This window comes from Coturnix japonica, chromosome 8 (genome assembly GCF_001577835.2).
Source record: "Coturnix japonica isolate 7356 chromosome 8, Coturnix japonica 2.1, whole genome shotgun sequence".
Classification (NCBI taxonomy): domain Eukaryota; kingdom Metazoa; phylum Chordata; class Aves; order Galliformes; family Phasianidae; genus Coturnix; species Coturnix japonica.
Genome location: NC_029523.1, coordinates 21,470,198 through 21,485,047, shown reverse-complemented (window position 1 = coordinate 21,485,047; position 14,850 = coordinate 21,470,198). Strand labels below are relative to the sequence as shown.

The 14,850-nt window shown below is 42.3% G+C and overlaps 2 protein-coding genes across 9 annotated transcripts in view; both read left to right on the top strand.

The window, feature by feature from the left end:
* The window catches only part of EPS15 (epidermal growth factor receptor pathway substrate 15), a 39,903-nt gene extending 33,032 nt beyond the window's left edge, over positions 1-6,871 (top strand). The window contains exons 24-26 of one of the 6 annotated variants that reach the window (XM_015870459.2): positions 2,110-2,210; positions 2,775-2,825; positions 4,087-6,871. In XM_015870459.2, the coding sequence (XP_015725945.1) occupies positions 2,110-2,210; positions 2,775-2,825; positions 4,087-4,233 (299 nt within the window). In that variant the 3' untranslated portion in view covers positions 4,234-6,871. Of the gene's footprint in view, positions 1-2,031; positions 2,211-2,774; positions 2,826-4,086 lie in introns of all 6 variants that reach the window. The other 5 variants (XM_015870457.2, XM_032446155.1, XM_015870460.2 and 2 more) reach the window with 5 other exon arrangements.
* Positions 6,872-7,625: 754 nt separating this feature from the next.
* TTC39A (tetratricopeptide repeat domain 39A) overlaps positions 7,626-14,850 on the top strand; it is a 37,581-nt gene continuing 30,356 nt past the window's right edge. Inside the window, exon 1 of one of the 3 annotated variants that reach the window (XM_015870462.2) lies at positions 7,626-7,816. In XM_015870462.2, coding sequence (XP_015725948.1) covers positions 7,776-7,816 — 41 coding nt within the window. In that variant the 5' untranslated portion in view covers positions 7,626-7,775. Of the gene's footprint in view, positions 7,817-13,243; positions 13,365-14,027; positions 14,242-14,850 lie in introns of those variants that run through there. The other 2 variants (XM_015870464.2, XM_015870463.2) reach the window with 2 other exon arrangements.

Sequence of the window (14,850 nt, the reverse complement as noted above, 5' to 3'; positions counted from 1 at the left end):
ATGCAATAGCAATAAGCCCAGATTTCCTGTGCTGTTCCCTGTTCAGTGATAGCTGAATCCTCTGGTTTGCTCCATGATACACACCAAACTTCTACAGAAGATACTATGATTGTTATCAAAATTAACAAAACCTTCTGGTTGCATTAAGTCCACGTTACAACAAAGTCTGTACTTTCAATCTTTTTTTCTTAGATTAGAAAATACATTACATTACCAGTATTCATTTAACTTTCCATCCTTTGTTTCATTCTCTTTAAAAACTTTGCTGCATCATTTTCACTGTTACACTTTATGATTGAATCTCACAGTGTTGTGGAAAACTATATATGAGACTTGAGTAAGTATTCATCTCCTTCCCTCAAAAGAGGGCAACACAAAATGTAACACTAAAAGTTTAAACTCAAGACCTTAATTCTAATGCTGAAGTGAGATGTTTCATGCCTTGCAAGTAGCATGTTCCATTGTAAATAACATCAGAGCAGTTGACTTGACAAGTAGTGTTAATTTGAATGTTTGGTAGCGTTTCCTTCTATGGAGGCCCTTAAAGGAGTGTGCGTGGGATTTTTGGACTTCAGTGTTTAGGAGTGGCTACAAGGTGGTTTATCGATTCACTTTTAGAATGCAAGCACCTAGTGGCAGAAAACCAGTACTGCTATTACTAGATGGCTAGAAAAAAAGTACCCCATTCCTGTGGATATTGTGATAACCATTCCCAATAAACTCTTTTCCCATCATGAATCAAAATTGAGTTATTTAAGTGTATTCATTCTTAATGACTCTCTTGGTCTCATTCAAAACAAAGGAATGCTTTTTTTGAGGAAGTGCCTGCCCTTTTAAACCTGCCTGATAATGGAAAGTGTGTGGAAGGGCTGCTTGCTTGCTACTGACATCCACTGCCTTTCCAGACACTGATGAGTGTTTTCATGATTTTGGGGTGGGTTTGGCAATATATACTTCATGTTCTTAAAATTGTTAATCCTTCCTCTGTAAAGGGATTCTTTTCCTTGATGTCATTTGAAGCTGCTTCTCCCACAGTATTCAAGAAAATAAAAACCATGCCTTGTTTGCCAGTGATAGAACATGATCAGTGAGGGACGACTATCATGGGAAGGTTATCTGAGAATTGTCTAAATAAATCATGTATTCCCCAGGGGAGCATTCCTAGAAGCCTCTAAGTCATTTCGTGAATTAGAATCTCTTTTGCTCTGTGAAAAACAGAAGCATGCAGTCACTATAATGGGCAATCCACTTGCTGAATTTGCTAGGTGAATTCAAGAAACTGCAATGAAACCTTTACTATAAATAATAACATGTGGAGAGAATGGTGGGATGAAATTTAGCTCGACTGTTCTTGGAAGGATTTGGGTTCATGCAGGTGTTGAAAGCTGATTGGGGTTAAGATGAAAAAAAGAACAGGTGGGGGCTCAAGTCTGCTTCTGCTGCATCTACAGCTACTTAGGCAAGGATTAAGAAAGAAGTTAAGCCTGTTGTGGGTTAATTAATTAATATATAGCTTAATTGTCTTCATTTTTCAGTGAAATGGTGTGTGTTAGCATAGTGAGAGAATGCTTTTCCTTGCTATTTCTGAAGACTTATATTTCTGTTCTCTAAAATCAAATTCTGTTACTTTGATCCAGACAAATAACAATTCCAGTAAGGCTTTTTTTTTTTTTTTTAATCATGGATAATTGATAAGCAGAAGAAATTACTGTGTTGATAGAATAGGGACTAAAGACTTAGGAATTGTCTTCCCAAAATACTGCTACATCAGAACATAATTATGCTCTTGAATCATTAGCATACATGTGTTCCTTTTCATCTGATTCCACTTTAAGAAATATTGGGCCATGCCCTCATTTTTTAGACTGGCAACCCTTCCTCTGAAGTCACTGTAACTCCACTAATTTATCAGGAGAGGTTGCATTCCAAATAGCTTTTGAATTTGTTTTTGTTTTTTTTTTTTATTAATGCTATTATTGGCATGTTGTGACCTGCTATCTTAAATTCATTTTAAATTCATTTTAATCTAAGGGAAAAGACCTATCAATCAAATAGACTCTTCAGATTCCTTTAAACCGAGCGATCCATTTCAGCCTTTTCCCACCCCAGAAATTCCCAAAGAACAAGAAGCAGATCTATTCTGTGATCCATTTGCTCCCACCAGCATCAGTAAAGAGGCTGACCCCAACAATTTTGCAAACTTCAGTACTGTGAGTAAACACTTTTTACATTTGTTTCAGTATACTGACAGCTTTGAATCATTCACACTGACATCTTCAGTCTAATTGACAATATTAACATATATCCCTTCTGTACATGGGATACTGCTTCCAGTTAAAACGATAGTTATATTTCATTTATAGCTGAGGCTGCCCTAAGAATAAAACAATGCAATAAATGATAAAGTTAATGTTTGTGTTGCATTGCTTTTGTGAGTTTGTAATACTTTTTTTCATGGAGGCCTCCTAACTTTTAGAAATGGGACATTTTAAATATCCGTTCTAGGTATTATTCATTTTATTAAAGCACACAGCATATATATAGGTATAAAAGCACACTGATATTTACCTAATTAAAAGTACAGCAAAACACATGATTTTAATCTTCCTGTCACTGAACTGTTTAGCCATAATATTGAAATATATGACTGAAATAGTGATAAACAGCTTCATAGTAGTGTATGTTAATGAAATGTAATGTGGTGAGTTTTGAATGGCTAGTAAATTCTAGATTTATGTATGATGCAGTGAAAAGTAGTGTCTCTTTGTAACCAGAATCCATTTCATAGAAGTCGTGGTGTCCAAGCAGTAGAAGCAAATCTAAAGGTTTGTGCATGCCTATATATATATATAATTTTTATTTTATTTTATTTTTGACCTTTTGCAAAGAGTAGTTTTGTAAGGCATCAAATCACTCTCCAGCTTGATACCTGTGAAATGCAATTTGCATTAACAGTAACATGATCGTGCTGCTTTTTTTTGGGGGGGTGGAGAGTGATAAACCATTTGCTTGATTGAAGCAAATGGAGAGTTGACAGGTTTTCAGAACTGACTTGCACTGGTTGTTGTGTCTTTATAGCATGACAATAATATTACTGATTGCTTTTACTGGTTAGATGGTCTGAGAAGGTAGTTTGGAGGATACGATGTGAAATGTGGAGTGGGAAGCAAAAGTTAATTATTTTTATAAAGGAGAAATCATTCTTTTCCAGCTGCTACTAATGAAAATATTATAAGTGAACTATGAAGAAAACACAAGATTTTCTGCTCTTAAATACTAGCTCAAAGCAGGAACTAACTGGAGTACATTGTGATAACCCTTTAAGACCTAACACTGAGATGTTCCTGAACATGTGGGCTTCACCTGCCTCTTAGCTTTTCTGCATGCTGATTAGAAACCAATTTTGGTACTATCTTTTGTATTGAAAATATTACCATGTTTTCTGACTTACAGTATCAGAGCAGTTCAGTTCATATTCTGTTCATGTCGAATTACACAGAAAGAATCTGTTCTTTTTCTTCTCCACTTATCACACTTACCTTGCTCTGTATTATCACTAGCCTTCTAACTGTACTGTTACCTTAATATTCTACTGCTTTTTACCTGTTTTCATCTGCGCAATTAAAGTCATTCTACAGCTGATTTTCATAGTCACTGTCATCTGGAAAAGGCATCTCCAACGCAAGTACAATTAATTAGGATGTCCTGTCATGCTGAGTGTGGGTGTATTTGCAGTGCGTTCTCACAGTTCACTCAAAATTTTTATAGACTGGTTTGTTACTCAAAATTGTTTGCTTTTAAAGGATAGCATTTGCTGCTCCTGAAACTTTTTATCTAAACCTAATTGAATTTTGACACATAGTGTATGAACTGAAAAACAGAGCGATAGGATGGCTTCAGTGCAGTTCTTAATAGTTAAACCTTAGTTTAAGCTAATAGTAATAGTTTGCTGGCAATAGAAAGCCAGTAATATTCAAAAGCTGTAGTGTGTCAAATGTTTTACAGAACTGAAACTCACTTAAACCAAGAATGGGATTAGTTATTGTTGCATTATTAATCTGGTTATTTTGTCTTTTAAAAATGCAGTATTCTACTGAGGAAGACATGATTGAATGGGCTAAGAGAGAAAGTGAGAGAGAAGAGAAAGAAAGATTGGCAAGACTAAAACAGCAAGAGCAAGAAGACTTGGAACTGGCTATTGCACTCAGTAAATCAGAAATATCAGAAGCATGAAGTTTAGAATAAGATGTTGTCATATGTCACCTGTTTTGTCCCTTTTCCTGAATACCTAACCTATTTAAATGTTAATCAGAAGATTACATATATACAGGAAAAATAAGAAAGGTTTTAAGCTATTGAAAGTGGTGTGTTCCTGCTAAATTCAATCCTTTTGGTTAATTTTATTGTTTGAATAACTTAATTCTAGCATTCAGTTTCTCTCCAGTTTTCAGGAAAATAAGGACCTTTTCCCAGATGTAAGCAAATCTATGGAAAATACAGAAAATGAGACGTTAGTTTGACTGTAATCTGTCAGCAGTTGGTAATTGAGCATAAAGTGAACATAGCAATTATTCTGCCGTGGCTGATTGTCTCCCATCAAGCAGTCAGTCATTTGAAACCCCTTATCCTTCTAGAAAGATTTTAGTAATGCCAGAGTTGTGGAGTGCTTTATTTTATATGTATACATTTATTTTTTTTCTCTTCATTGAAGATTCTGTTTGGACTTGAAATAACAATCTTCATGGAGTCTAAATCTAAGAGAGTGTGTCTTACAGAAACCTTTAATGCCTTTCCTGCATGGTCATAGGTTTTAAGACCAGTTACTTTGTTTTATAAAGCAATTAAATGGAAGATACGTGTGCATTTGCTGTTGGCCAAGATGACTGTCAAATAACAAGGCCCTGCTGCTGTTCGAGCCAGTTTTGCCTGTGAAATATGCAGATAAGTAATTGGCAAGATTACTTGCCCATTAGCTGGCAAGGTAGTAAGTTGAAAACAAAATGAGTTTGAGAATAGAAAGAAAACACGTCTGATTTTTTTTTTATTTTTATTTTTTAAAGGTTGCTTTTTTCCTGTATGTGTAATTTATTTGAATGCCAACAGATAGTTGCACCTTAAACTGAATTTCTTTATGGTCACTGAGTGGGACTGATATGATTTTAAATCAAATAACTTAATGAAAGTAACTTATTTGTTCACTTTGAAAGAACTCCATTCTGCAGAATCGGTTTAATTAAACTAATTCCAAGGATAATCTTTTGCCCTATCTAAGAAAAATAGATGGCAGCAGTGTAAGCATCAAGAGATTCTTATTTCTTTCTTGCACTTTTAACTTGTGGTGTTTCTGTTGAGGAAATGGAAAAGTTTCAACGCACAGCGCTGGGAGGAGGAGTCGAACTCAGCCATGCTTCAATACACTCAGCCTCTTCCTATTAGCTGCCAATGCTGCTGTTGAAACACTTTGAGAGTTTTCAGTTTTTCAGGAAAATGAGTAACCAGACTGGGATGTTTTTTTTCTTTTGCACTGGGAAATGAGCATTGAAACACCTGCTCGGGAAAGATCACTTCAATTTTTGCAAGGATTACATAGTTAAAACTTATCTATACATCTTTGTAATGAGTGTACACTAATCTTGCAAATCATACTTAACTGGATTACATAGTTTCTTATCTTTTGTTTAAAAAAAAAGTATACTCAGTGGACCAACACGATATTATTATGTATATATTATATATATATTCTTGCTTTCCTTTATGGAATTTAAAAGTTTTGAGTCATTTGATGTTACATTTCATGTTACTGACTCTGACTATAGTACTTTTACTCAGACTACCAACAAACCACTGCTGTGAGCTGAATGGCATTACTTACCACGTTTTAACCTTTTTTTAAAGAAACTCGTCCAGGTGGGATTAGCCTCTATTTATAGACTTCCCTTTTGTTTAAAAATTCTAACAGCAGCCTGTAATTATGAGGAAATAAAATTTAAGTACATAAGCGTGAGCTGTTTGCCTGTTTTTTTTCAGAAGGGAGCTGTGAAGTAACATGCAAATGTAATGTGAATGTCAGAAGGTGGCTCTGTACTCTGATGGGAGGTGGTTAATGGTCTAAGAAACAAGCTGCTTGGCTGTTGGGGTTTGTTGAGTGCGTATTAATCCCATTTGGCACTTGCTTTGTTAGGAGTCGTGGCAGTTTTGATGAGAACTCCTGCTATATCTGCCTCAGGATTTTCGCCTGCACATGGTTTGTAGTGCTCAAATGTTACGTCCTTAATGTTCCTTTGTGAAGGTACGTCGTGTGCTCTCAACATAAAGCACCATATTTATTTTTCTGGCTATCATTTTAGTGATCTATCAGTTGGATTAGGCAATGTGATATTTTCATTCATTTCATCAGATTCCTACACATCCTTGAGGTCATTTGCAACCATCTATGGGCTGTTTATTTCTTTTCAAGTCCTCTACCAAGTTTTCCTCTTGGATGTACTTTTGCTTCCAACTGTGCTGCTTTCAGCCTTGTCTTCCCTCCACATTTTGAGCTGTTCATATGATTCTGTCACAAGATTGAAAGTAGTTGCTGTTCAGCTCGAATTATTTGATATTTTTTTCTATCTTTGTGTAATTTACTGTTTATGAGGTTCTGTAAAAGTTCGTTGAATTCCCAGCAAACCATTGCACTTCTTATTTAAGAGTTTATCTGATGTTTAGCAGACAGATTGGCCACTTGACAGCTACATTTGCAATGCAAGGTAACTTGATAAGAAAATTGTATGGGTAGCACCTACTGGGGATTAATGTTAAAGATCAGTTATCACTGCCAAGTACTGACAACGAATAAAATGGCAATAAAGGTGCTTAATAAAGGACCTGACTTACTGAGTTGACGTAAGTTGTCTAGGAATCTGTTCATTTAAGCCTGGAGATATGATGTGACAAAGAATGGAAACCCTTCTGCTCAGTGCTTAAAATCTGTCATGTCCAGCATAGTATTGGACTTGTTCCTTTGGTTATACACATTTCTTTGCCATCCTTTGCACCTCGGGAACCACATTCAGCCAATGAAAGCCCTTTAACCTTACACATCCACTGCTCTCTAATGCGCCCATTGTTTCATTATGTCAACCCCGTCCTGTTTGTCCTGCCACTCCCTGCTCTGTGTGTGTGTGTGTGTTCACCTTTCCCTTTTTACCCTGCTCATTTCCTCCCACAAACTTTTATCCCTATCAACCCGAATGTTCACATTCTAATACACGCAATAGACGATCACATTGTTTTCAGCATGTGTAGCTAAAGATTGTCTCAGCCTTATTTATTTTCTCATTATGCTTCTGTAAATGAAGCTGTCCTTGCTCTGTTCGTGCTGGCATGAGCTGCGTGCACAGCTGGGTGGCAGGAGGGCTCCAGCTGCACTGGAAATCGGACTGACCGATTTCGATGAGAATCTGGGCTTGGGGCCGAGCCCTGCATGGGACACGGGACAAGAGCCGGATCCCCCCAACCTGCGGCATCGCTCTGCCTGCCTTGCTCTGCCCTGCCCCGTCCTCCTACCGCCCGGGGCGGAGCGGGCGCTGCCGCAGCCGCTCACCTGTGTGTGTGGGCGGCCCATCTCGGGCCCAGCCCTGCCCGAACATGCGCCGAGGCTCCCGGCTGCTGCCGGTTCACACCATGCCAGGTGGCTGCGGCGGCCGCGAGCGACGGGGAGCAGCAGCAACAACAGCAGCAGCAGCACCGCCCGCATCGTTTCCGCAGCCGCTGGATCCCGACGTGCCGCCCCTATGGAGCCCCCCGCGGGCAGCGACAGGAGCGGGCAGACCAGGTGCGGGCGGGGGGCGCGGGGACGGCTCATGTCGGGCCGGGTGGGTGAGAGCCTCCCCGTCTCAGCCGGGGGTCGCAGGGCCGGGCGAGCAGCCCCTTCCCAAGCACGCGGCACCACCTCGTTCAGGAGCTTTTTTGTCCTCCATTCTCTCGCGTGGGAGCTCTGAGCAGATGCCGTACCTGTGCTGCTGTACCTGTGCTGCATCCTGCACGACCTGCGGGTGCCTCTGTCTTCACCGTCACGTTTCGGAGGGGCCTTCACCCCCCTCCCCCGGCCGTTCCACGTGTGCCGGCACTGCCCGCACAGCGCACAAACTTCTGCGGCCCTCGGGGGGGGTCGGTGCTCGGGTTGCGTGCTGCCCTGAGGGAGACGCCGCGTTTTACTTGTGTGTGTGTGTGCGCTGCTCCACAGCGACTGCTGGAACGGTCTGCTTTTTTATCCGGTAAAAATAGCCACGTTGCAGTTCTGTGAGGGGTCAGCAGCTGTTCTGTGCTGGTAGGATCGTGGAGTCGTGGAATGGGCTGGGTGTGAAAGGCCCACAGTGATCATCGAGTTTCAGCCTCCTCCTATGTGCAGGGTCACCAACCAGCAGCCCAGGCTGCCCAGAGCCACATCCAGCCTGGCCTTGGGGTCTGCAGGGATGGGGGGCATCCACAGCCCCCTTGGGTATCCTGTTCCAGTGCATCACCACCCTCTGTGCGAACAAGAGTTTGCAAATGCATCTGCGTGGTGTGTCGGAGAGTCCTGAACGTTCGCAGTGTCCCAGAGCAGTTTGTTGGATGCTGTTACAGGGGGGTGTCCCACAGACGGGGCTGGAAACTGCGCTGAGGCCTCGTTGCCTTTATGCAGCTCCATCTGCTGGAACCAATGGCCGCGTACCAGCACCTTGAGAAATAAAGATAGTTCGGCTGCTGTGCTCCATAGTGCTGGAGTTGAGACGTGTTACAGATCAGGGTTTTTTTGCTAAATAACGGAGAAACTATTCGTGTTCGCATATCATGCCTCATGTTTTTACTTAAAGCCTTTTATACTGTACACCTTTACACTGAATGATTTAGGAAATGTTTCCATAGGGCTGAACTCCTGGTTCCTGAGGTTTTGGAGATGCTTTGTGAACAGACTGAAGTGATTAGGTTGTGGTTGGAGCACGGGATGATCCAATGGGCTGCTCGGCACTGAGAACAAACAGGTTTTTGAGCGAGGAGTGATGGAAAATGGCCTCATTCTGCAGGTGGTTTTTCTGTGTGTGTAGGAGCTTTTTCTCTTTGATGCTAAAATTTCAGTTGTCTTTGGTGGGAGAAGAGTAATGAGAAGTTGTCTGAGTGAGAGGATGGTCATTCAGATATACCACATTCAAGTCTCAAACGTGAGTCAGGGTCCTTCCCGAGGCATTCAGAACAGCTTTATCAGAGCCAAGAAGCCTTGCTGCTAATACCTGCACTGCTCTCCAGCTTTGATTCAATTTGCAGGTTGAACAGAATTATTAAAGGGTTGTACTGAAGTGCCGTGCTTCAATTTTTATTTAATTGGAGAGAATGTGGCATTGTTACTGGCCACGGTACCGTGAAGTACGCTGTGCAGATAACAAATACTAACTCCATTTAGTGGAAGCTCTCAGGGAAAAATACTCTGATATTTCCTTTAAAGCAATAATTAAAGGCATGCCAACAGCCTCCCAAAGTATTTTGTCACCCCTGTTTGTATGTTTGAGAGCCTCAAGTGCTGCTCAGCTTTAATCTGGACAGGATTAGACCTATACAGATTGTGTATAACTGTCAGAAGTGCAGGTCAGCCAGACAAAGCAAAACTGAGACTGGGAGGATTTGGGGGAGAAGAGCAGATGGATGTTGTGAAGTTGTCTGAAGAACTTAAGACCCTTCCAAAAACAAAAAACAAAAAAGCATGGCATGATTCACATCTGTGCTTCAAAGTGATGGACTGTAGAGCATTTGAATCAATGAAGAGGAGCTGTTAAGCGTTAATATGGGGTGATTTCTGATGCAAACTTAATCTGTTTGCAGTGTTGCTGCGTTCTGTACTGGGTTGAGGATGTGCAGTTTGTCAGACTATGTACGTATGCAAGTTTATTTTATAAGCTGTCACAGCAGCAAACCAGCCGCTGCTCACGGAAAGGGAGCTGCAGAAAGGACACACGTAGACTTTTTATTTGTCTGAACAAATCTACCTAAGTGAATTTATTGCGCTGTTTGCCTGTTCAAATACAGGATGAGAGCTGTCAGCGTAATGCAACGCAGATCCTGCTCACTGCAAGTCAAACAGTGGTGGGACCAAGGGCAGAGCAGGAGACTGCCGACTTGCTGGACTTTGCTCCTCTCCCGGACTGCTTGGCCACATCCCTTTGTTCCGTGAGCTGTCACTGAAACCTTAGAGCCCAAAGCAGAGTATGTTTGCAACAGAAGCCTGTGACACTGCTGAGACAACGGCAGCTGGCTGCTCCCAGAGCTGAGATGGCCTCAGGAATAAAGGGGGTCTGTAAGGAGGAGGGGAGAGACTCTTCAGCGAGGTCTGTTGTGATAGGACAAGGGGAAATAGTTTCAAAGTAAAAGAGATTTAGGCAGGTTTGAAGGAATGTAGTTTTTACAGTAGGGGTGAAGACACACTGGGACGGGTTGCCCGGAGAGCTGTTGGGTGCCCCATCCCTGCAGACACCCGAGGTCAGGCTGGACGGGGCTCTGGACCCCACTGTAGCAGTGGGTGTCCCTCTTCGTTGTGAGGGGTGGATTAGATGGCGTTTAAGAGTCCTTTCCAACTCAAAACCAGTCTACAATAAGCTGTGTCACCATCCCTGAGTGGTTTTAAGTACTGACAAAGGTCTGCAAGTTTCAGAACCGTGTTGATTTTGTGTTTCTCTACAAAACATTCGGGCCATATTCAGACCTTTCTGATTGCTTTGCTGGTGGTAGAAATAATGGCATTTCTGCAGCACTTTGGAGGTGTTAGGCACAAGCCAGAATTGTGCTCGAGAGCAGAGAACGCTGCTGTGTTACTGCTTTGGCACATCAACCAGGAAGGGATACAGGAGAATTAATTTTCTTACATAAACTTATTTGCTTTTGACTTTTGGAAAAGTTTCTGTATTGTCTGAAAAGTGAATGGCAACGAATTATTAACCAGACTTGCATTCTGGTTCTTACAAGATTGTTTCTGATCTGACAAGTTTTGGGTCTGCTGGCAAAACTAAAAAGGGATTCTTCCCAAGTGATGTGTTTGTTTTCTTTGCATGAAGGGATGTTTTTCAGTCTTGAGATCAGAACATTTGTCACACTGCCTGGCTCTAAGTGGTCATATCTTTGTGTTTAGAAAGGAACGAGTAAACTCCTAATGGCCAAAGGCAGTAACCACGGTGTGTCCTCTCCTAACCGTGCTGTGTCTGTCCAGCATCACAAGAACACGAGGCAGTATGGTATTAATAACTTCTGTAGTCAGTGGGGATCTGTTTAAGAGCATGCAGTGGGATGGACGTCCTGCTTACCAGTAAGCCAGGTCACGTTTGTACGTTGGAGGTGCTTGAAATCAGGTAGGTTCTATTAAGAACCAAGTCTGTGACTCTAGAGAGATGCTGTGGGTGCTCCTCAGGTCTGTGTGTGGTTAAAGCTTTAGCACAGATACAGACAGAACCAGCTCAGTGTCTGCAGGGAGAGCGAGCTGCATGGCTTCCTTACTGCTTCCTCGTTGGAAGAAAAGCAGCTCTGGGCATTTGACTGATCTCTCTTCCGTTCCATTTCACGCTGCATAAAGGGATTGTTCAATAATTCATTATTTTTTATGGTTTTCTTTTGACTACCCCGTTAGAAGGAGCGCTGGCTGAATGTAAAGGCAGCGCTAATGGTCATCTTTGTGTTTGTAGTGAGGTCTTCAGCATCACAGTGGTGCAGGTGGGCTGACAAATACTTTTGCTAATGACACAAGTACCTTGAAATAGAGAAGCGTGTTGGTGCAACCCTGTCCTTTCTGCCAGTACAAGGAGAGTTTGTGCTGCCTTAAAATAGCTAATGATCGCCATTGTCTTGTAAAAAATGAGACTGTTGGAGAGAAATCCCTTGTTACAAAGGGGCTAATGGAAGCCAAAATACCATATTGTCCAAGCTGTTAAATATAGAATGAAATTGAGAGCAAATACTTCACAAGTACTTAACAGGAACCTTCTGAGCTGGGTTTATAGCCCTGCAGATGCGCTCTTTTTCCTTTCCAAGCAGAAGCTCAGCCTCTGTTGTGCTCTGAGGTGCGTTCTGGTAGCAGCAGCCCATACAGGCAGGGCTACGGCCAGAACCCAGGCTGCTGTTCACTACGGTGGCTTCTCTGATGTTCCCCTGTAAGATGAAAGCATTGTCGGTCATTACTGAGCAGGATTGCACTGGTGTTATGAAAGCCCCTGAGACAGAAGGTCCTTGGCATGATTACAGTAATTTAAGGTATCCTTTTTTTGGAACGTTCTCATAAATACTGAGTTCAAAGCAGTCGGTGGTTCAGCACTGTGCAGAACACAAGACTCGAGATTCTTTTTATTAAAGAAATCTGTAAAATCAATAAGCTCATGTGCTCTGCACTCATAGCGAAACATCAGCATCGCACAGACAGTGAAATCGAACCCGTGCAGAAATATGTTAAGCTCTGTCTTCAGAAATAAATGAGTAGAAGCCCCCTTCCCCCTTTTGCCTATGAACACTTTTATGATCCTTGTGCTTTTGAACAGCCTGAACTTTTCATTAGCATTCAGGAATTTAATTTTGCTTAGCGTGCTTCTGTATTCTGTTCTGTATCGCTGTTAGCGTGAGGAGGATCTGATGCTTAAGCAAAAAAAGCATTTCCTGGGATGCTCTGAGTCAGCATCCTTCTGATGGGACGCAGTGGGGTCAAGGAGCTCAGGTCTCACATTAAGCCACGGGATGTGCTGGCCTTTGTGAAACACCCCTGCAGTGCTGTGGTCCTTAGGGATGGTTAATAAGAGAAGCACGTGATTGTCCTCGCAGCCAAAAAATATCAAGAAATAGAAAAGGAGCTTCTAAAACCGAAGGGAAGAGAACCCAAACTTGGAAATATTCCTCATCTTAGTTTTGTTTTCTTTAGTTGAAAGAAAACGTGGGGGAGGAGGAGGGGGTTGTCTGAGATGTAATTGTTAGCAGACAAGCGGTGCTCAAAGGAAAGCTGCCAGCTCAAGTCTTGGAGCACTTGGCAGGAGCAGCACAGCCTTCAATGCACACAGCTTTGGAGGCCAATTTTGGAGATACTGGTTAGACGTAGGGTAAACTGGGGAAATGATGAGCAGTCTTTCCAGAGTAGCTCATTATCAAGGCACAGAAGCACCTGGGTTAATTGTAAGTTGTAATTAGTAATTACTTCCAACTGGGGGGAAAAAAGGATAACATCTTATCTCAGGCTGCAGCCCAGGTACACACTGCTGTTAGGAACTTGTAATGCAGTCATTACAGGGGCAGCCTGTGGCTCTGTTAGGGTAATTTTTATAGCAAACTCAGCACAGGCTTTTTCCTGTACAGGACATCATAAAAACAGCAGGAGATGTCATCAGGTATGTTAATGTTTTCCGAGTACCTTCCTGAAATGATGCTTTTTAGTTTGTCGTTTTTGGGTCCTCTTCTGATGTCTTTGTTGTTGGTACTGCTTTGTGCAAGCAACCAACAGGACCATGCACGGGAGAAAACTTCTACCATTAAATGGTGTGCGCTTAGCAAAAATTAGTTCTTAATTGATCAGCTTCTGCAGTGCAGCTGCCTGGGCTCTTGGTGATCACAGCTGCTTCCCTTAGTTACAGGAGTAGTGGTGCTGATATACCAGCAAAGCAGTTTGGGAGCATGCACTGTTTTATTGTGGATGTAGCCAGATGAGCTCACCCCACTCATTCAGTTGTTAGTGCCTAACTATTATCTTTTGCATGATGTTAAAGAGGTTTGTACAAAGGCCATAACGTCTCCCAACCTCTCAGGGCCCTGGGGACCACACCACAGCTGGGTGCTGGGTTCAGGCCTGGGCTGCATGGTCACTAGATGGGACAAATCACTCTCACCTGTCTGCTCTCACTCTGACAGCACTTAGTGCCTCAGTTCTCTACATTTCAGCTGGCCTCGTTTGACTCCCCATTCCGGTTTGTAGGCTTCTGCTGCGCTGCTGTGTGTTTGGGTCTGTAATTAGCTGCGGATTTGACTTCTACCTTGGCGCTGAATGAAGTAGCTGGTGCAGTACTAACCGTAGGCAGGTCTGTAGCTACTGTGCCAGCACCTCCCAGGTCGGTAGTAGCAGCACGCTGTGGCTGCTCACCGTGACGTGCTGTGCCTGCAGCAGCGATGCTCGCACTGTCCCTGGCTGTGCTGGGGCTGCAGGCAGCGCCTGGGCTCGCTGCACTGGGCACATATGGCCATGTCGGGACACACCACAGCGCTGGCAGAAAGGTAAGGGGCAGGGCATGGTGTTTTCCATGTGGATTAGAGGCAGTTCTGATCTTACAGCCGAGAGCAGGAGGGAATCTGCAGCCTGCTGAAGCATGACTAATCACTTTGATACAACGCTCAGCATTTCTAGTTTCAGGTCTGTCTTTTTGTCCTGTTGTTTGCAGCAATGAGTGATCGTTTGTAGCATCTATGTAAGGTGTGTGCCTTAGTTCAGGTCATAAGCCCTTTACTTGTGAGCTACATGAAATCTGGTTTCTTTGGAGCATTAGGGAAGCGTGCAGCTGATGTTGCTGCTGCTGCTGAGGGTGGCACTGTGTTAATAATTCTTATTCCTGAGAAGGTACCAACTAATTAATGTATCTTATTTGTGCCTTGAACTTAAATGTATTTTTAAAAATATATTTATTATCTTTCTGTTTTAAAAGGAGCATTTTGGAAAGGTTTATTTGTATTGAATGTGTTTTGATTTATAATTGTCCTGCGTGGAGATAAACAGAACAAAACAAAACCAGATCAAATGTTACCAAATATTTCATAGCAGAAGAAAGTGTGTTTTATGTACTGCTAAATGTTTGTTTCAGGGTTTAAGAAAGCACATAAGAACCATAA